General features: G+C 37.2%; 1 protein-coding gene across 2 annotated transcripts in view; it reads left to right on the top strand.

Annotated features, from left to right (window-relative positions):
- foxn2b (forkhead box N2b) overlaps positions 1–22,656 on the top strand; it is a 38,085-nt gene that overhangs the window by 3,531 nt on the left and 11,898 nt on the right. For both annotated transcript variants that reach the window (XM_073828282.1, XM_073828281.1), the window contains exons 2-3: positions 20,353–20,933; positions 22,174–22,298. In XM_073828282.1, the coding sequence (XP_073684383.1) occupies positions 20,353–20,933; positions 22,174–22,298 (706 nt within the window). The remainder of the gene's footprint in view (positions 1–20,352; positions 20,934–22,173; positions 22,299–22,656) is intronic.

Here is a 22,656-nt window from a genome sequence, read left to right as displayed (position 1 = left end):
TTATTTTATTTTATTTATAAAGACATCCAAACCTGGTTGAACCTTGCAGCCAAATTGCAAGTTTTATTTTTTTGTTTAAAATAAAATAAAAATAAAGGAATTAAATATATTTAATTTATACATTTATTGTTTATTATTTAATTTATCAAGGCATCCAAACCTGGTTGAACCTTGCAGCCAAAAATATAATAAAAATAAAGAAGGAACATGTATAGATTTTAAATATATTTTTTCATTATTTTATTAATTTACAACTGCCATCAAGCTTTAACCCTAGTTTACAAACAAAGTATTTTGAGTGCATGGCAATGAAAAAAAAAAAAAGTGTTAAGCAGTCAACAATAGTTTAATCAATAGACAAAAACTGGCTTTCAGCCTAAGAAAGATGCACTTTTGCACCACAGACTCCACAGAGTGGAGTCTTTATTTTCACTGCAAGAGGGGTTTAAAAAAACACCAAGTTTCGTCTCAAAACCACAAATTTACGTTTGGCAACCTTTCCTGGTTGAGTGGCATAACATGTAAACGAACATGCAGTTGCTTTCCTCCAAAGACAGTCGAGCATGTTTTGTTATACAAGCCGAATGCTCACTGCAGTGTTTTCTTTTTTACTAAAACTCATCAGCATTTCCAAACTCAATTGAAAAGCAAATCAAACTTATATCCAAGCTGTAACGACAATGCCTTTGTTCGTTGACCCCTCCTCCTTCCATCCTCTCATTATACCTCCAGCTGCACATATTTCTCATCTGCTGTTAGCCTCTTTTTGTTCCTCGATGCCCTCAACGTTAGACCAGGAGGCGCAACTCACATCCCCAGGAGGCTATAACGCTGTGGTTGCCATGGCTACATGGTGACACCGGGGCGTGGTAATCAAATATAGGCGACTACTTTGGATTTCAGTTGCAAATGTGTGCTTTTTTTCCCTTCATTTGCCTGGACCGTGTCAGACCTCATGCCCACCCCAACCCCCAACTCAACCTTGTGTTCTTAGGCTTGGTCTGTCACACTCCTACTCGTTTAGTAACCTTCGGCTCCTTTCTGAAAGATTTAAGTCCGTAGAGCAGCCGGCGGGCAGTTAGGGCCCCTCTCTGTCCATTGACAGTGATGCTAATGTCAGGCAGTGCCTTGATGAGGAGAGCTCCCCCCCCCCCCCCCCAGTACCATAGCCAGTGTCATTCTGGTCACAATAGCTGCCATTGTGTTGGTCACTCCTGTGTGAATAAACAGGGTGTGTTTAATTGAGACTGTAGGGTGTGACAATGACACGGGACGAAGTCCAGACAGCACGCTGTGAAGATTGTGTGCCGGCTTGTATGTCTGAATGCCTGTATGCCACTACCATGTAAAGCTCTAAGAAATGGAAACCCTGCTGATATCTTATTTATTGGTGGGTGTTTGTTTCAGGCCTATATGAACATATCTTGCCAAAAGTTACAGCTATTTACAGCGCTTTTTATTAACACTTCTGGTTATTTATGTTTTTCACTTTCATTACCAAAGTGATGCAGACTATAGGACTACAGTTTTGTTGCTTCTGTATCTGCATTGCATGTGAGGGATGCAACAAATCAGAATTCTCTTTTTTTTTATAAAGTCTGTCCACACTACAAGAGAGAGAGATTCAATTTAGGGCCCTATGAAATCTTTTTAAATTTTTTCCATTTAAATTTTTCTAGACTCTGTTCTAATGGTTAAATAAAAAAAAAATATTTGTCAAAAAGCATGTCTTAATTAATTGAAATCGTGAAACTTTTAAACAGTTGAACAGCAATTTATTAAACGTTTAACAAAAATGACATTTTTCAGGCTGTATGCTATCCATTTGGTTTTTTTTTTTCTCAAATTCAGTTGTATTTTTATTTTTTTTAACCAAATTCTGTGCTTTCTGAATTCCATTTTAATGGTTTCGTTAAATTGTAATAATCAAAAACAAGTTTGATTAATTTAATTTTTCCAAATTCATTTTTTTTTCAGTTTAAATTTTTCTAGACTCTGTTCTAATGGTTAAATAAAACAAATATTTGTCAAAAAGCATGTCTTAATTAATTGAAATCATGAAATTTTTAAACAGTTGAACAGCAATTTATTAAACGTTTAACAAAAATGAAATTATGTCCGTATGAAATCCGTTCGTCTTTTTTTCTTCTTCTCAAATTCAGTTGTATTTTATTTTTACCAAATTCTGTTTTCTTGAATTCCATTTTAATGGTTTCATTAAATTGTAATAATCAAAAACAAGTCTAATTCATTGAATTTTTCCAAATTAATTTATTCCATTTAAATTTTTCTAGTCTTATTAATTGAAATCATGAAACTTTTAAATTGTTGAACAGCAATTTATTAAAAGTTTAACAAAAATGAAATTTTTAAGGCCGTATGAAATCCGTTTGTCTTTTTTTTTTTCTCTCTCTATATATTTATTTATTTATTTATTTAATTTTAAAATTTTGAATTAATTATTTTCTGGTAAACATTTCCTAAAAGTAATGTTTAATATTTTATTAGTAGTACCACTAGCATTATATTAAGTAATATATTTCTGTCACAGTTTCTTCAAGTTAAACTGAACCTTTATTTTGACAGGTTGCTGTGAAGACCTTTTTTTGACAGTTTTTCTCAAAAGAAATTGTAAAATGCTCATGAAGTGACTCTCAGAGCAGTTCTAGAGATTGTTTATGTGCTCATCTACTCATATATTGAGGAGGGAGAGACTTTAGTATGTGTTTAGTAATTCATTCATTCGCACAGAGACACAAAACATGCAGGATTCATATTTAAATTGTATAAAATTATTATTGAAATGTACTAACCTACTTTTGATTTATTTATCCAAAATTTGGCAAATTCTGTGACATTCCGTGTTATACAGTAAATTCAGTTTTTATGACTGGATTCCACGATTCCGTCCGCGTTTTCCACATCGTGAAAATCATAGCGGCCGAGAATCAGTTGTAATATGCATCTACACTGAGAGCATTTGGAGCAATGATAAATGACAAATACTAAATATATACTCCTGTTTTTATCAACTAGCATACATTACCAAAAGTTTAGGGTCAGTTATTATTATTATTTTTAAATTTATTTATAGTATACTTTTATAGTATAAACTCAAAAGTGACAGTTAAGACACTTATAAAATCATATAGTATACAATAAAAACAAAAATTCCACATTGCACAGCTTGCATTAACAACATTTAATTGGTGTAGTGTTCATTCGCAGATTAAGTCAGAAAATGAAGTAATGTTTCTCCTAATAATAGTGAATATATGCAAATATTGCCAACAGAGTTTAAACTGTGTTCCATTTAGCAACCAAATCTTGTCATGAAAGCACCAAAACGTTGAAAGCCTGAATGAAAAAAAAAACAAGACAATTTTACGCCACATTTACTTGTTTCTAAACCGCTGCATTCAATTTGAGATGAATTAGAGGCTCTGCAGACAAATTATATAAAGTTGGAAGCATTTTTGTAATTTAGGAATGCATTTGTATGTAAAATTTGCATGTTTAAATGGACTTTGACTACACTGATCAGGAAATTGAAAACATTTTTCTGATTTAAAGGATTAGTTCACTCCAGAATTAAATTTACTCCAATGTTTAATACAGTGTCATCCTAGATGTTCATGTCTTTCTTTCTGCAGGAAAACATTCCAGGATTTTTCTTCATATAGTGGACTTCAATGGTGGCCAACAGTTTGAAGGTTCAAATTGCAGTTTCAGTGCAGCTTCAAAGGGCTCGACACGATCCCAGCTGAGGAGTAAGGGTCTTATCTAGCGAATTAATCTGTGATTTTCTAAAAAAAATATATATATATGTATACTTTTTAACCACAAATGCTCATCTTGCACTAGCTCTGTGTCCGCGACATGCATTATGTAGTCACATTGGAAAGGTCACGCGTGACGTAGGCCGAAGTACTTACAAAGGGAACATGCAAAGAAAGTCAAACCACCTTTACAAGAAAATGAAATGGAGTTTTTGTCCTACTCTACCTTTTTGAACTGAAGTACACAGCAAAGAACTAACCGTGTGTGGCCTTTCCAATGTGATTGTTGTAGACAAGTTGTAGAGCTAGTTGACGAGCATTTGTTGTTAAATATACAATATATCCTTTTTTTATATACACAAAATGACTGATCGCTTTACTAAATAAGAACCTTATCGTGCTTTGAAGCTGCAGTTTGGACCTTCAACCCATTGATCCCTATTCAAGTCCACTATATGGAGAAAAATCCTGCAATGTTTTCCTCAAAAACCTTAATTTCGTTTCAACTGAAGAAAGAAGGACATGAACATCTCGTATGACATGGGGGTGAGTAAATTATCAGGAAATTTTAATTCAGCAGTGAACTAATCCTGTAAAGTGATACAAAAACAAACTCAGGCATTGCTCACGTGGTGTCTTTACCACTGTGGATTATGGCTTTCAAGCTTCCAGAACCATTGCAGCATATGAATGTGTTTAAGAAGCTTTAGCTTTGAAACGTGATTCAGAATTGTGGAGAAAACTAGCCCCGAACTAAATAACAACAACAGGCTCTTTGTACTATATGATTTGTTTAAAAATTTTTTTAGATCTTACTGTGACATCAAGGAGACTACCTGAATTTTGGATTATACAGAAAAATAAAAAAGCAGTTAATCTCCAGCAGTTTTCTAATAGGGTTAGGTGACCTCCCTGCTGGGGTGTTAGATCAGCTCTCACAAAGCGACAAAGATGCGTTGGGAGCCCTTGAGTCAGGACTGATACTTGACAGACCAATACCAACCGCTACAGGAATCAGCTCTAGGCTTGGTTTTCAGCAGAAGGCTCCAGTTCAAACTGTTTAAGCATGCCTAAACACGTAGAAGACCCCTTGATCTCCATCTCCAACTGTTTTATTACAAATGCACATGCTCTTCCCAGAGCTCTGTTCTGCAAACATCAGCAGTTCAATACTGAATAAATCCTCCTTTAAATTTTGATGGAAATTAGTTTGTGAATGGTGGGGATGAAAGAGGAAAAACAGGTTGTTCTTTATAAAGTCCTTTAGATCTTTTCACTCTGTTTTTGAGGAAAATATGCTGCTTAGGATCTAGAACGATCTGACGTTACTTTGATTTCTTGCAACTTTAACGTCAAGTCTACATAAACCATTCTGGGTAATTGTCAGTGACATTAAATAAATGCCATAGGTTTCCCAGAGGGCCTAGGGAATTAAAAGGGTAATTAGTTGTATTTCAAAGCTGCCCCTCCCATTGACCAAAGTTTGCTCATAGTCTATTTGTTTGGGCGTATTTCTGTTTGAAGTACTTAAGAGTGGTAGAGTGTCAGCATTAGCATTGTCTGTCTGTGTGGATGGAGGGCGAGGTGATGAGCTCGTTGGAGGGTTGTAGATTTGTCTTGCTAATGAGTGCCAGGGATCAGGATGGGAAGCAGACAGCACTAAATGTCCTATGAAGGACGTACTGCTGTCGTACCTGCCCTTGAGTGCCCATAAAGAAAGACATCCAAAGAGAATGCTATTTCAAAAATGAAACGGCATGTGGATGCATATTGGAAAAAAATTGCATTTAGATTTTTTTTTCTTGCTATATATATTGCGATATAAAAAATATAGGAAATTATCACCAGATGATTTGAATAGCTATATTTAAAATTCAACAACACCTTTTTACCTTGTCAAAACAGCTCTGTTCACAGCGAGCCATTTCGATGCATGTCTCTTTAAATGATAATGAGCTACTTCTCACTCCACCCCTCTTTTTCCTTTTTTGTGCATTCAGTGGTGCGTTCTCATCAAAAACAAAACAAATCCAATGCATTCTTAGTGGCTCTGATGTCAGGAGAAAATGAAGACTCTTATGTTGGCTGAGGGTGGATATATAGTATAGTGGATATATAGGATATATAGTAATCCATGTAATACTGGACAGTCCGTCAGTGGTTGTGGGCGGAGCCTGAGCAATATGACATTATAATGCTCAGAAAATCAAAACAGCTTATACGGTTTAGTTTTTTTGGGGATCTTTTGCGGAAAAAAAGAAGTGAATGGATTTTTATCATTGTAGGGTGGTTGTGTCCACACACTGCTAAAAGTATAAAAGTGATTTTTTTTTTTTCCCCTTTAAATGTTCTGGAATGGTCTATAAAGAATACAAATATTTTTAAAAAGCTGAAAAAATTATTATTTATTAGCCTTTTTTTTTTTTTTTTAGTTCAAACCATCTTTTTAGGGTTAAAGAAGAAATGTATTGCAGTAATACTGCTCTGCTATAAAATAAAAAATCAAGTAATTAAGTACAACTGTAAAATTGCAACACTAATATTATTATATAATTTCTTTCAAAAAAAGAACTAATAAACATTTACTGACCCCAAACTTTCGAACAGTAGTGTATATTGTTGGAAAAGATTTCTATTGTGAATAAATGCTGTTCTTTTGAACTTTTCATTCATCAGAGATTTCTGAAAAAAAAGTATAACAGGTTCCAGAAACGTTCTGAAGGATCATGTGACGCTGAATACTGGAGTAATGATGCAAAAATATCAGCTTTGATCACAGAAATAAATTAGATTTTTAATGTATATTATTTTACATCATCATAATAATTCACAATATAATTTTTTTCTGTATTTTATATCAAATAAACACACCCTTTATGAGCATAAGAAACTTCTTTAAAATACATTAAAAATCATACTGTACATTTAATCAAGAAAGCTCCTTAGAAAAAAATAAATAACATAGTTTACCAAGAAATTTGTGACTTTCAAAACACATAGCCTATGGCTTTTGTACTTTTATGAAACCCCTTAAAAGTGAATAGTGACCACAAATGTAAATTTTCTGTGAATAATGGCCTATACCTCACACAAGGCTATCATTTGGCTATATAGCTCAGCATTTATAATGGCTATGTTTCATGGTGAACATTCTTTAAAGGGTTAGTTCACCCAAAAATTAATCACCCTCATGTTGTTCCAAACCCGTAAGACCTTCAATTCGTCTTTGGAACAGAAATTAAAATATTTTTGATGAAATCCAAGAGCTCTCTGACCCTTCGTAGACAGCAAGGGTCCTTTCACATTCAAGGTCCAGGAAGGTGTTTTTGGTACCTTTCTAGGCCTTGAATGTGAAAGGACCCTTGTTGTGTTTGGAGGGCCAGAGAGCTCTTGAATTTAATCACAAATATTTTAATTTGTGATCTGAAGATAAAAAGAAGGTCTTATGGGTTTGGAATACCATGAGGGTGAGTCATTAATGACACAGTTTTCATTTTTGGGTGAACTAACCCCTTTAAAGCATCTTCTTTGTGTTTCACAGATAAAAGAAAGTCATGGAACCATACAGACATTAATAATTGATGACGTAATTGTCATTTTGGAGTGGTCGGTCTCTTTAACTTTGGAAAAGCTGTTTTTTTGTTGACACCTTTTATTACAGTACTCATGTGAAGAGGAAGATGTTTATTTGTGTCTGGGGTGTTTTGAACGGTCTGAAGAGGAAGTGGAACCCCCTCCCTGTGCCCTCCACTCTATTCTCCAGAGTGGGAGAAAGAATGATTCAGAGCAGCACTTTATGTGATTATTTATTTATTGATGTGCTGTATGGTTTCCATGGCAGTGGGTATAATAGTGGGCAGAGAAACATTCACTCTCCTAGGCACTCAGCCCTCTTTTACTTGAGCTGATGATTTATTTATAAATATTCTGTGTGCTTTCCATGGCTGTCCATTAAAGCCAGTCGCTTAGTCTGTGGCAGGTAGATTTCTAATTGATCTCTGTGAGCTTGTGCGAGCTGGATGGGGCCACCATCACTTATCCTCTCCATCCCTGTCTGTCTTATTACATGGAGCTGATAACAGACTTGCACGTCTTCAATGGTTGTCTAAGAACCCTAGAGTACACACTTTAGTTGTTCTGGTGTGGTATCATCTTGAAGATGAGGCTCATGGTTCTCTCAGACACTTCAGTAAACACCTAAGAGGCCCTTAACTCTGTCCTAAAGGGCCTCTTAATTCCCTCAAGAGAAATGGTGCAGGCACAGAGATTACAATACTAAAAAGAAATGGGAAAACATGTACATGTATTATGATGAATATTATAAATTTGACCCAAAATTAAATTTTTATTGCATCTTCTGTTATGTTTAGTGATCATACTCTTGCACTGAAATTCTAGTAGGGCTGCAACTAACGACTATTTTAATAGTCGACTAGTCACCGACTATTGAAACGATTAGTCGACTAATCGGATAATTATTCAATTTTTCTTAAATTCAGCATGAGATTGCTTTAATTATGTGGAAAATTATAGTAAATACAAGAAAGAAGGGGGTACTTCAATGAAAAATGCATATTTCATTGAACTTTGCTGCTGATAGGCCAATTCATACTAAAAGTAAATAAAAATGCCCTGTCTAAAACCATTTAGGCACAGTAATCGGTCAGTACAGACATAAATGCATAAATTAAGAAACTCTATAATCTTTTTAAAGGACAGGCACATTTGTTTTATAAGAAAAAATAAATTAAAATCAAGTAAACATTTTCTTCCTGTAAACCAGGGGCAGGCACATCAGCAGCAATAATACCGTAAACAAACATGTATATCCAAAACAAAACGTATTGGCTTCCATGTTATTTAAATCTTACCGAGGCCAGCCAAACTGGTTTCATTTAACTGTCCGACGTGCTTTCTCTTTAAATGTTCGCGCATCACAGAGGTGCTGCCGTGATGCACAAGGACTGCTTTACAAACCATGCAGGTAATCTTTTTATTCGCCGTAGCAGGCTAAAATGCTCCCAAACTTTATGCCTGTTTCACACATACTCAGTCTGCATTGCGTCTACAGTCCGTGTGCGTTACGTATGCGGTGCAGAAGCAGCACGGACTCGTTTTGCGCTCACACAGAACGCGTTTACAGTCCGTACATTGTGAACGTTGTAATCCGTTAACATGGGTGTGGAAAAAAAATACGCACTTTAGACGGAGTATGTGTGAAACGGGCGTGTTTTGGTACGCGCAGCTGCTGCATTCAGTGCATTGGACGCCGCCATTTCTGTATGTTATCGCTCAGCATAGAAGCTAATGCCTATGTGCGACTCTCGGCAGAGAGATGCCTCACTCGGTCAGAGAAAACATGTCTGGCGACAACATCGACAATGAAATTCATTGTCGACTATTTCTATTATCGATTTTTGTCGACAACGTCGACGAATCGTTGCAGCCCTAAATTCTAGCAGCCCAAAATATTAGTTTCGGACGAAACGTTAGGCTTTTTTAGTCATTGACTAAAACAGCGTTTCTCTGATGAAGCATTTTGACTGTATCAGCATATTTTGTGCACATAATGTTGACTAAGTTACAAACATGTCATTGTGGATGTGACCAAAATAATCCAGTGTTTAGAAAGTATTTATAATATAGTGGTGTAAATCCTTAAAGGAATAGTTCACCTGAAATTTAACATTACCTCATGATTTTTTTTACACCCTGAAACCGTTTTATACGGTGGCCGAGAGAGGCCAACGCGCTGCAAACAAGAAAACACATGCAAACAGAAAAAAACGACAACAAATTAAGAAAACATCTTCATCAGTTTGACAACACAAGCGCTGCAAATCCTCGCAACGCAAACACAAATACGGAAACACGCTGCAAATTCTCACAACACAACCAAACTCAGAAACGCGCTGCGAACACACGAGGGCGCTGCAAACTAACAAACGCGCTGCATATAGCACGGTCCACAACGGAAATGTTTCAGGGGGACCTCAAAAAGTGACGAACTCATCTGGGACCTGATTATTTATATCACTATATTACCTGATTATTTATATCACTATCACCTTTAAGTGATACTATACTATCACTAAAAGGCGATAGTTCACCGATAACACCTCTGCTCTGACCAACAGCCACTGAAAAAATAATCAGGTCCCAGATGGGTTCGTCACTTTTTGAGGTCCCCCTGAAACATTTCCGTTGTGGACCGTGCTATATGCAGCGCGTTCGTGTGTTTGCAGCGCGTTCGTGTGTTCGCAGCGCGTTTCTGAGTTTGGTTGTGTTGTGAGAATTTGCAGCGTGTTTCCGTATTTGTGTTTGTGTTGCGAGGATTTGCAGCGCCTGTGTTGTCAAACTGATGAAGATGTTTTCTTAATTTGTTGTCGTTTTTTCTGTTTGCGTGTGTTTTCTTGTTTGCAGCGCGTTGGCCTCTCTCGGCCACCGTAGTTTTAGGTGTATATGACTTTCTTCTTTCAGCTGAATACAATCAGAGTTATATTAAAATGTCCTGGTTCCTCCAAGCTTTAGAATGGCAGTGAATGGGTGTTAGGATTTAGAAGCCAAAAAAAATGCATCCATCCATTATAAGTGCTTCAAGCAGCTGCGGGGGTTAGTGTTGGGCGATATGCTCAATTTTCATATCGTCCTATCGTCAGCCTCTGAGATCACCGATACACGATACTATCGTGCTAATTTATTTAATAATATGTAAATGTGTCAATATGTAATAAATTTCTTATTCGTTTTGTAAGGGTAGTGCATGTGACTTGTGACACGCTGACGGTAGTTCTGTTCACGTTTACTTTCGGTTTCATTCTCTGCTATCTTCAGGGAGCGGTAAATGTGCGTGCCTGAATGTAAATGAATGTATCTTTCTTTACCCGTCATATTGCGATAATGCTACCGCTGTATGTCTGATCTTTGTCATCAGTTCATGTTGTAGTTCAGTTCATATTGATGTGGAGAAGCGATGTGCGTGTAATTTACGTGCATATGTTTAGCGCCATTTTATCGCATCGTAATTCTAGTTAACGCATACAGATGTTACTGAGGTGAATATTTATGTTTACTATATACAGACAGATTCTCATATATCATATTTATTTCAGCTTAAACCACATTTTACTACCTCTGTTATCCTAATGACTGTCTACACTTAATCTATGTACACTGTATGATGAATAAATCTCTTACCCATTTTCACTGTACACATCTGCGGCGCTATCTACTCTATGCGTGTGTTTATACCGTGGCAAGTTCCTGAGGCATCCTAGAACCGACTCTCCGCGCTGCATCGCTAAAGTTAGGTGCCTTTTTGACGGATAATGATAATAATCGTCTTACTATCGTCTAGAGATCGACCGATATGGGGATTTCTATAACCGATGCCGATGTTTAGAGGTCAGGGTCAGCCGATGGCCGATATGTGCTGCCGATTTTTAGGGCCGATTTTTAGGGCCGATATCTTGAAGTTCTCCCCTTTATTTGCATGCTAAAATGTCAATCTAAAAAGGATGCACATCATTTCTAAACTTTAAATCATGAACAATGAACACAATGAACCATCTTGATTTTGTGCACTGCACAGTATTATTATAAAAGATTTAACCAAAGTTAACCAAACAAATCAAACTGACCAAGTATTAAATATATAAAACAGATAATATAAAAACTGTCAATTTACATAAAAGTTTAAGAGCTGAGATTAATGTTAAACTTTAAATGATTTATATACGTAACTGAGAGGACCTGCCAGCAGATGGCGGCAAGACACTGATTTTATTAGTGAATCATATCATTCATTTGATTCGTTTGAACAGCTGATTCATTCCTGAATAAAGCAAATGACTCTCTTTATGAATGAGAAATTGAATCATTTCACTAGATTCGTTTAAAAACGCACGTTCATTCATAAACGAAACACCGCTGTTTAAATGGAGATGCACAGCGGCTCAGTTGTGACTTGTTTCAGAATACTTTTGACGACAAAAGAGAGCAAAATCTTATTTTTCACGATGAAATAAAGCAAAATCAGGCAATAGTGTAATCCGCCTGCCACCCACCCGCACTTATATTTTTCTCAGATTTAGCAAACCGCACGTGATCTTCCTATTACAATTATTCTAATTCTTAGTTTTGCATGCTGATATGATGAATGGATGGTTCATTTTAACAGCTGATCTTCACATCGCTGCAGACTTACAGTATATATAGGCTTAATCACTCGTGCTTTTAAGCCAAATCCGTGCTGAAAAAAATAACTTTTACTTACATCTGAACGTGACCATAGTTATAAACTCGCAGTATCTGAGGTGACGGAGAGGACGGCGCGGTCAGGTGCAATCATCAAAATATATTTAAAAGGAAGCTGGCGCCACGGTCCTGACCACACAACTCAGGTTCAGATTTTAGAAAATGTAGTTAATGTTTACATCATTGTTGATTTATCTCATCCACGCGCGACCCACCCACAAGTTATACGAATGCATTTTTTTATTACCCGACCCAACCCGCGGATATAACCTCCTTCCGTGCATCACTGTCTCTGAGCCAGGGGGAGTAATCGCAACGCTGCATTGTTTGTGAGAGCCGCCGCCGCGTTCTCCACCCCGCGCAGAGTGAAATTCTCTGACTCCAATACAGGAAAAATAAAACAGAACTTATAACATTGGGGCTAATATGTTAGCAAACAAGCTGCTGATCGTTTTAGACTACAGTCTTTAAACTTAACTGCAAGTAAGCAAAGCTTTAACCAGCTGTAGCATTATGCCAGTTACCGACGGTTCTATGCTTTCTTTCACTAAGTGAAAGCAAAACTTCATAGTTTACTAGTAATATATAGTACATATATGGCCATGGGACTTTGAAATAACAGATTTTAATCCTTACCTTGATCTCTCAGAAATGTTATTGAATCTTACAAAAGTTTAGGCTTGGGGTCCTTCACAGCAGCGCAATATACCGCACCAAAAACACGGGGCTGCCCGCAGACGTGCCTGACTTTAAATCGGCGCTACTAAACACGGATATCGGCCTGACGATATATCGGTCGACCTCTACTATCGTCAAAGGCAGGGGTCCCCAAACTTTTTTCTGAGCGGGCCATATAATTTTCTTTTCTTTAATGGGGGGCCGGGTCGGTTTCTAAAAGAAAATTCCATGGGCCGGACTGGCTACTATTATTATTATTATTATTATTATTTTATTATGATTTTGCCTGTATTTTTTATACCTTTTTAATGCTAGAATAGTTTATTTTGTTAAGCACCACACATACAAATTATCTTTTTTTTTTTCAAAAGATATACAGGTGCATCTCAAATTAGAATGTCATGGAAAAGTTCATTTATTTCAGTAATTCAACTCAAATTGTGAAACTTGTGTATTAAATTTAATGCACACAGAGTGAAGTAGTTTAAGTCTTTGGTTCTTTTAATTTTGATGATTTGGCTCACATTTAACAAAAACCCACCAATTCGCTATCTCAACAAATTAGAATATGGTGACATTCCAATCAGCTAGTCAACTCAAAACACCTGCAAAGGTTTCCGTCAAGCTGTCAAAATGGTTTCTCAGTTTGGTTCACTAGGCTACACAATCATGGGGAAGACTGCTGTTCTGACAGTTGTCCAGAAGACAATCATTGACTCCCTTCACAAAGAGGGTAAGCCACAAACATTCATTGCCAAAGAAGAGTTCTGTATTCAAGCATGTTAACAGAAATTTGAGTGGAAGGAAAAAGTGTAGAAGAAAAACTCCAACCGAGAGAACCTCAGCCTTGAGAGGCTTGTCAAGCAAAATCGATTCAAGAATTCGGGTGAACTTCACAAGGAATGGACTGAGGCTGGGGTCAAGGCATCAAGAGCCACCACACACAGACATGTGAAGGAATTTGGCTACAGTTGTCGTATTCCTCTTGTTAAGCCACTCCTGAACCACAGACAGCGTCAGAAGCATCATACCTGGGCTAAGAAGAAGAAGAAATGGATTGTTGGAGGAAGGGTGGAGAAGCTCATAGCCCAAGTTGCTTGAAGTCCAGTGTTAATTTTCCACAGTCTGTCATGATTTGGGGTGTAATGTCATCTGCTGGTGTTGGTCCACTGTGTTTTTTTTAATCACACGTCAAATTCCTCAAATGCTATTGAGTCATTTTGTCATCGCTCTGAATTTTCTAGCTGCCTCGTGCATCACCTGTTCGATTGCGATGACACATTACGTTGAATGTACCATTCTGTTGGTGAATTTAACAAATAATTAGGCTATGTTAATAACTAAGGGAAATTTTAGTTTGAAAGCCAAATTTTTTATCAAATACCAACATGATATAAGTAAAACATATTTAAAATTACATTTTCGAAATATGTCTCTGGCATTGTTCAGAGGGCCAGTCCAAATGTGGGGGCGGGCCGCATCCGGCCCCCGGGCCTTAGTTTGGGGACCCCTGGTCAAAGGCATCAGCAACAGGCGATATCTCTGACTATCGTCGATACACAATACTATCGTCTATCGGCACAACCCTAGCGGGGGTTAATAAAGGCCTTCTGAAGTGAATCGATGCGTTTGTGTACGAAAAATATCTATATTTTAACTTTATAAACCGTAATCTCTAGCTTCTAACTGTCTACACAAGAAAGTGGCGTTCCAGCAGATGACGTAGGATGTAGGCATAGTGTAAGCTCCAGTGAGAATATGCTACTCTTGCAAGAACCAAGTTTTACAGCAAAGGAAAACCAGTCTCTTCTTGGCTTATATCGAAATCCTCCGACATTTTTCTTTACAAATACTTCTAATACGTGACCGGTGTTTTGCTTTTCGTTCGTCATTCCCTGGAACACCACTCTCCCGTTAATGCGCATACTACGGTTAGTGGAAACTAGTGATTGTTTTATGAAGTTTAAATATGGACATTTTTTTTATACAAAGCTTCAATTCACTTCAGGAGGTCTTTATTAACCCCCTGGAGATGTGTGGAGCACTTTTTTATGATGGATGGACTTTTCTGGGGCTTTAAAATCTCAGCACACAATCACTGCCATTATAAGGCTTGAAAGAGCCAGGGTATTTTTTCAATTAAGTATTTGCCTGAAAGAAAAAAGTCATATACACCTAGGATGGCTTGAGGGTGAGTAAATAATGGGGTAATTTTAATTTTTCTGGTGAACTATCCCTTTTTGCAAACAGCAAATCAGTTCAATCAAATAACTTCAATTTTTTTTTTTAAATAATTGTGGGTTTACCATGACTGGTTTAATTTATCACCTCAAAACAAGGCTGCCCTTGACTAAAGTTTTTTTTCTGGTCAACTAGTAGTTGTTAATTTTAAGCATTAGTTGACTATTAGTCGGATGTTTATTAATAAACCATATAAATCACAATAATGAGCCTTTAATTGCCTACATAGCCTAATAATCACTCAAGTGCACACAGAAAAGCTTGCCAAAGTGCACCGGCAGATATAATAATTATGAATGTGTCAGAGAAAAACAGCAAGGAGACTGCATTAACGTTTTAATAATTTATTAATAAACTAGTGCTTTTTTGTTTTCGGCTAATGAGATGAAGTCAACGACACTAGGGATGCACCGAAATGAAAATTCTTGGCCGACACCGAAAACCGAAAAATAGGAAACCAAGGCCGAAAACCGAATCACCGAAAGAATTATGCCAATTATTAGTACCATTGCATTTATGGCTATGACTGTGTACTAATCTTACTAAAATCAAGGCATTGCAATTGCATATATTAATATTAAAGTTTCAAAGAATAAATCAATTATATTAATTTAAACAATAATTATCAATCAAGTATTATATTTAATTAGCAAATACATGTATTTTACTGCCTTTGTTTAAATTGTTTACATTTTTATAACACATTATCTTGTGGATCCATCAGTTCACATTTACAACTCTACATGTTTCTCTTCCAGCAGGCAAAGCAGTGCAGCAAATGACTTTGAAACGTGCAGCGCTCATATTTATTCAATGGATAGCCTTTTGAAGTTTCATCGCAATTCTTGTCTTTCAGTCTCCACATTTAAGACCACCTGAAATCATAATTAAGACTTTCTTAACCCCTAATAACACTGCAGTCATCAATGAAAATTGAGAGCTTTATTTCAAGAACAGACTTTCAAAAACAAACCTTACACAAAATATGTTTCTTTTTATTTTTTTTCCACCATGTTCGGAGCACAAGGAAAATATAAGGGGACTAAATTAATATCAGCATAGTATAACCGTCTCTCATTGTCTCTGAGAGAATGTGCACGTCAGATGCTAAAATCACTGTCAGTTAGGGCTGGGCGATATGGCAAAAAAAATTTATCACAATAATTTTTTTCATATCAGTCGATATCGATAATTATCATGATAAATGTCAAATCTTTATATCTACCAATATTAAAGGCAGGTTTTTACTCCTGAATGAAAGAAAAACCACATAGTTAATTATTATTTATGGTTTATTGTCAGAACATGACAAATACTTTCCAAACAATGATCAATTGAGGTAGAATACAGATTAGAATATTACTAGTAAAATCAACATCAATAGAATACAATATTATTAATATTAATAGAATATATCAAAAGTTTTTTTTATAAAAAAATAAGAACTGTAATATGATACAACACTTGTAACGTGGCTCTAACTGTAAATGCAGAGTTAAAGTGATTTTTTAAGTATATTTATCATTCAACAAAAATAAGAATAGACAAATCTTTTCAGCATGCCAATCCCTTTGTGCAGCTGATTTAACACATTTTGTAAAATGTTTTAGCTGTCTGACAATATAAATAAAAAAATAATGGCTCAGGGCTCAATGCCTTCTTTTCTTGCTAGGAGCACTTGTGCTCCTAAGTTAAAGAATTTAGGAGCACAGTCAAATTTTTAGGAGCACATTCTAAACAATAATCAAAACTGATAAAAAAAAATTGCCTTCCTATTATGAGTTGATATTTGACTCCTCAAATTGATTTACAGGGGAATTTTGTTTTTTACCTTTGTTTTTACCTTTCATGTGTTTAATGAGGCTCAGAGGTGAAATGAATGCAATCAAAATCATAAATTCATGTTGAGATTAATGTTTTTAATTAAATCATGACTACAGAAATATTAAAGATTTAAATAACTGAACAGATCTGCCAGCAGATGGCGGCAAGACACTGATTTAATTACTGAATCATTTCATCCATTTGATTCGTTTGAACGGATGGTTCATTCGGGAATAAAGCAAGTACAGTCTTTATGAATGGGAAAGTGAATCATTTCGCTAGATTCGTTTAAAAACGCACGTCTCATTCATAAATTTGAAACACCGCTGTGTTTGAATGGAGATGCGCGCAGCTGTGACTTGTTTCAGATTACTTTTGACGAGGAAATAGAACAAAATCAGGAAAAGTGTTGTAGTCAGTCAATGTAAGTCACTTAATAATAACTTCTTGTTTATTTAACTGCTGTATTAGATCAGTATCTCATTTACAAACTCCCTTAAAAATGATTAAAAGCTGTCACTCATCTTAGTTCGCGATATCACAAAGCTCTATTATTAAAAAAAGACGCTCTCTTTATTGTACAGTCTCTTATTTTACACTCTCTCTCTACATTTTATTTATGAAAGCATTGGTGAGATATGTCTGTGATACATTACTCAACATTGCAAAAACACGTAGAAACTTTTGAAGCTCCGCTGAGCGCAAACACTAATATGCTGATCGGGTCAGTCGCACATGGTGCTCCTAAATGTTTTTTTACAGTCACACGTACTACTTTTTAGTCGCAAATGCGAGTGAAATGTTCGCACTGTAGAGCCCTGTGGCTGTAAACTAAATACTGCGTGCGGCATCCGGAAGTGCAGGCTGCAAAATGCCTGCGCAGCGTTACGCATAGTGCGTAAACATTATCGAGCGCTTATCGAACTGTCATTATCGTTTTATCGAAAAAAAAAATTATATCGTGATAATTATCGTTATCGAATTATCGCCCAGCCCTACTGTCAGTTTTTACTTTCGCTTTCACATATTGCACAGTTCTCCCGTTGCTTATGTGATATCCATTGGCTCACCTCCATGGTGTAAAACATAAATATTGATAAAAATACAGTATATAGAAAAGACATATCTTTAAAGTATTGTGACGTAACACCAACGTAAAGCCATTGTTTTTCACTCACTGAAAGCTACATCTGTCTCGATCTCTGCTCTCATCACTGGCTGCACTCACGACTGCAGACACACCCCCTCTTGAAATTTCTGCATTACAAGTTTTGCAAATCGCTATCCGTGGGTCTTTCTCAGATATACTGAAATACGTCCACACCGCAGACGTGTTGCTAGACAAGCACGTGCAGGCTGCGGTTTCTATTTGCGTCAACATACTGTTTCGGCCGTGTTGTTTCGGTGATAATTATCTTTCGGCCGAAAACCGAAAATTTTTTGAGCCATTTTCGGCCGAAGATTTTCGGTGGCCGAATATTCGGTGCATCCCTAAACCACACTGATTCGTCATCTCTGCAGTAGTGATGCCCCTGTATGTTTCATAGGGATTACATAATCTGAGAATATTTGTTTTCTATTTAAATTGGTTTGTTTGATAGTAGACATTTCACTCTCTTAGGGCTGGGCGGTATGACCAAAATTTTATTTCACGGTATGAGAAATTTTATTTCACAGTAACGATATCTTTCACGATATAGTTTTTTATATAGGTAGTTATTCCAGAAAATGTACAAAAGGGCTTTATATAATAAACTAGAAGCTAAAGTTCGATAACAAACTTTAAATGTTGGCTTGGAGAGCCGACCTGGGCAGCCTTGGGGCACAAGAACCAGAGCACTTGTGTGTCCGAGTTCTGGCTTCTAAATGAAACACTGTAAAAAAAAAAAAGTCTTTGAATTGAGATCTGTTATCCTGTGGCCCCCTCTTGTGGACAACATTAGCATTATGAACCACAGTAACATTTCACAGCATTCCAGAGCGCGAGCCGTCAGCTCACGTTCTCATGAAAGCCAACACGAGACTTTAAGTGTTACATAAAGCAGCTAGCAAACACCTGAATGTAGCTGTTGATGTGTTCTAATGGGTGGATGGACTGAAACCGCTGGAATATTTACATTTTAAAGGCGGTCAAATTCATGCAAATGATGTAGTTTGTGGGCACGTACACAGAATGTACGCGGTGAAGGATCTGCTTTTGGTTTTGAATAAAACAGCTCACAAACAGCTGAATTTAGCTCTTGGTGTGTTCTTATGGATGGATGGAATGAAATCGCTGGAATATTATAATTTTAAGGGCGGTATAATGCGTGCAAATTAGTTTTGTGAGTACGTACACTGAATGTATTTACATTTTGTGGTATACATGGAATTTTTTTTTTTTTTACGGTACACATTTCATTCCGCGGTAACGATATATACCGTCATACCGCCCCGCCCTACACTCTCTATAGATATATTTTTTAATGTCTTTAGGGCAAGTTTACAGAGAACGAGACAGCAGAAAGCGCTTTCATTATTTTACAAAAGTGCAATGTTTCGTTGTTATTATGAGTGCACACAAAAAAATGTAGTCTTTACAGATTCGAAAGATGTATTACTTTCATTTGTATGATAGTATTTTTAGAGCAAGTGATTTTAAGAGCGGCCAAGTTGCTACTACATACATCTTTCAGATGAAATGCCATATTTGAGGTTGATGAATGATAGGTGAGAGTTTGAATTTCCTTGCCTATGTACTATATTACCACATAGACCAGCTGTTAATGATCTGTCCGTCACAGACTGTGTGACTTCACCACTTTCTCGTGGAATTTTTTGGGACTAATACAATTTTAATAAAATCTTCTCATCGATTATCGGTTAGTCAACTATTAGTCTCGCGTAGCCAGACCTTCAGACTGATGGCTGAAGGTCTGGAATTCATGGCAGCTTTCATTGGCCAAGGCCTGCCCATAAGGCCGTTTGACCGACATGTCAAAAAACCAATCACAGTTCGTTTCGTTCAGCGTCACGTTTCGGTGCGTGGAAATGCCCCCACAACAACAGACTGGCGTGCAACAAGTCAGTCATTGAAATAACCAGCATTGAAAGTTAAATAAGAAGAGGGAGAACAAGCAGTAAGTCAGTAATTTGTTCGCGAACGTCGCAAATGTGTATAACAACAATGGTGTCTGCATAAGCACATTTTAGCAAAACGCCGAGTAAATCAGTTGGAGCTTTGTTTCCCGGCGGACCGAAAATAAACGCGACAGTTGCGTCTCACAGAAATCCGATCAAATTCAACTAATCAGATGATGACTTCGACATTCCTGAAGTGTTTCCTGTTAAGTGTACCATGTGGATCAGCTAACGTTCCGTGGGCGTGACGTCTGAGCTGAGACTAGTCAATGATTAAGGGGCAGCCCTACTAAAAACATGACTTTCTAAACAGCACTAAGAGATCTATTACCCAAATTGAATTTACGAAACATTATTTTCAGTTTCTGCATTTCTGTAAATAAATACACCTGTATTTATTTGTGATTTGATAGTTGTAATAACCAGTTCTCTCCAATACTCTTCACTTCCACAGACCCTCCTGGTTTGATGGGTCCGATAATCGGGATGTCTCCAGATAAGAAAGCCGAATCTCCTGGAGCGCAGGGAGTGTGTGGAGCTGGGACTTTACCTGAAGCAGAAAGTGCTTCCAGTCCCATGGCTACCAGTCTAGACCAGATTGGTCGGGCTGGAGCATTGAGTGTGGTAGCAGGTGAATCTGAAGATGATGAACTAACAAACCTGAACTGGCTTCATGAGAACTTGCTGCAGAACTTCACGCTCGGAGGCGAGGCACAACCCATCAACAGTCCGTTGTTTGACATCGAGGGAGGCGGTGGGTCGCCGCACAGCAACACCGCCTCGTCCACCTCCTCTGTCTCTGCGGGAAGTGAAAGAGATCCATACAAGTCAAAGCCTCCTTTCTCTTTCTCCTTACTGATATACATGGCTATCGAACAGTCGCCCAGCAAATCTCTCCCAGTAAAGGACATCTACGGCTGGATCCTCAAGCATTTTCCATATTTCTCCAGCGCCCCTACTGGCTGGAAGAACTCAGTGCGTCACAACCTGTCTCTCAATAAGTGCTTCCGCAAAGTAGAGCGAAGCATAGGAAAGGTAAGAATGCAAGAAAAATGGACATTGATAATGTACATTCAGCCAGAAATTAACATATAGATGGTATATTATCATGTTGGGATGCACAATATATCAGAAACGTAATGGTATATATATATATATATATATATATATATATATATATATATATATATATATATATATATTAGATAAAACAGTATATGATTTTAATATTTGAAATGGTTTTGGCAATAATTGATAAAATGGTGTTTAATATTGGTACATCCCTATTATGAAGGTTTTTTTTTTTTGCATTAATGACTTGCTGTACATTATCTCATTGTACATTATCTCCAAAATCTATAAATGGACTTGAAATATTAATGATGGTTTGAAATTATTATTATTATTATGTGTGACCGCATAGTGCTACAAGAGACATGGAACTAGCACAGTGAGACTGGTTGCCAGGGACAACGCTCAAATGCAGTTTAGTGGCCATTACAGAAAAAAACATTTGACCTCAGAATGCTGCGACTGACCAATCAGAATCAAGCATTCCAGAGAGCCTTGTAATAAATTAGAATAGCATCTTTTTCTGAGGAGCGCTTCACACAACATTGCTGCAGAGCACTCGCTCAGACGCTTAACTAAATGGGTCAGTGTATAAAGTAGTGCACGGCTGACTGCAGTGTGCTAACAGGGTTGTCAAGAGGGATATTGGTTTAGGGCTTTTTGAAAAGCGATGTGTTCGAAGCAGGGCACGCAGCCAGTTAAATGAAGTGAGGCAGATGTTTTCATTTCTTCTGCGTGAACCGTAGATGGCAAAATGATTTATGGAACGGTGAGGACGGTATGTTTCATTAACGTGTGACATTGTGTGTGTGAATCTGTGGGTTTCATATGTCTCAGCCTGGTGTCTGTTGCCATGGCAATGTTTCCTCTTTCCTGTTTATGAACACGGCTAGTGAAGTGAGTCAAGGTCATATTCCCCTGCAGGACCACACCTCAGACAAAGGGTGATGAGTCCTTTATTCTCACATACAAATACCCCCATGGAAACACAATAGGAGCCACCCTTCCACATGCTTCCCATGTGGTCATTATGGTTTAAAATGATTCTGCAGCTAAAGTATGATGTGCTTATGAATGTACAGTGTACGTACAGAGAGACAGATGGTCCTGTTGTCATTTAACCTGAGCTTTCTCCTCACACCAGCATGCTGATATCATACTCGCTTCTTATGGTTTTGACTCCTCCCCTCTCTGTTCCTTCTAGACCAATGGAAAAGGCTCTCTGTGGTGCGTTCACCCCGAGTTCCGGCCCATGCTGATGCAAGCCCTGAAGAAACAGCACTTCCCGAATGCACATGCCTTCTGCACTCCTCCTGCCTCCCCTCCTAGGTATCAACACTGGCCTAATTATATAACAAATGGATAATTCTGACATTTATGAAGTCTTCAGTCAGTGTAAACAAGGCTTGTATGCTGCTTATTAGGATTTCAGAGATTTACTTTGTGTCATAGACAAACACTTTCAGTGTAGACAGCTTTGTTGAATATTGTGGGAGTGATTTAGTTTTGATGTGTCATGATGCTCCACTAATGTCTAGTGTAGACCATTATGTTTAATATAGGTTGTTATGAAAAATGGTGCTGCTTGGTGCATTAAAGGAGAAGTTCACTTTCAGAACAAATATTTACTCACCCCCTTGTCATCCAAGATGTTCATTTCTTTCTTTCTTCAGTTGTAATGAAACAA

The sequence above is a fragment of the Garra rufa genome, chromosome 22 (genome assembly GCF_049309525.1).
Source record: "Garra rufa chromosome 22, GarRuf1.0, whole genome shotgun sequence".
NCBI lineage: Eukaryota > Metazoa > Chordata > Actinopteri > Cypriniformes > Cyprinidae > Garra > Garra rufa.
Note: the sequence above shows the minus strand (reverse complement) of the source record. Positions and strands in the feature narration are given on the sequence as shown.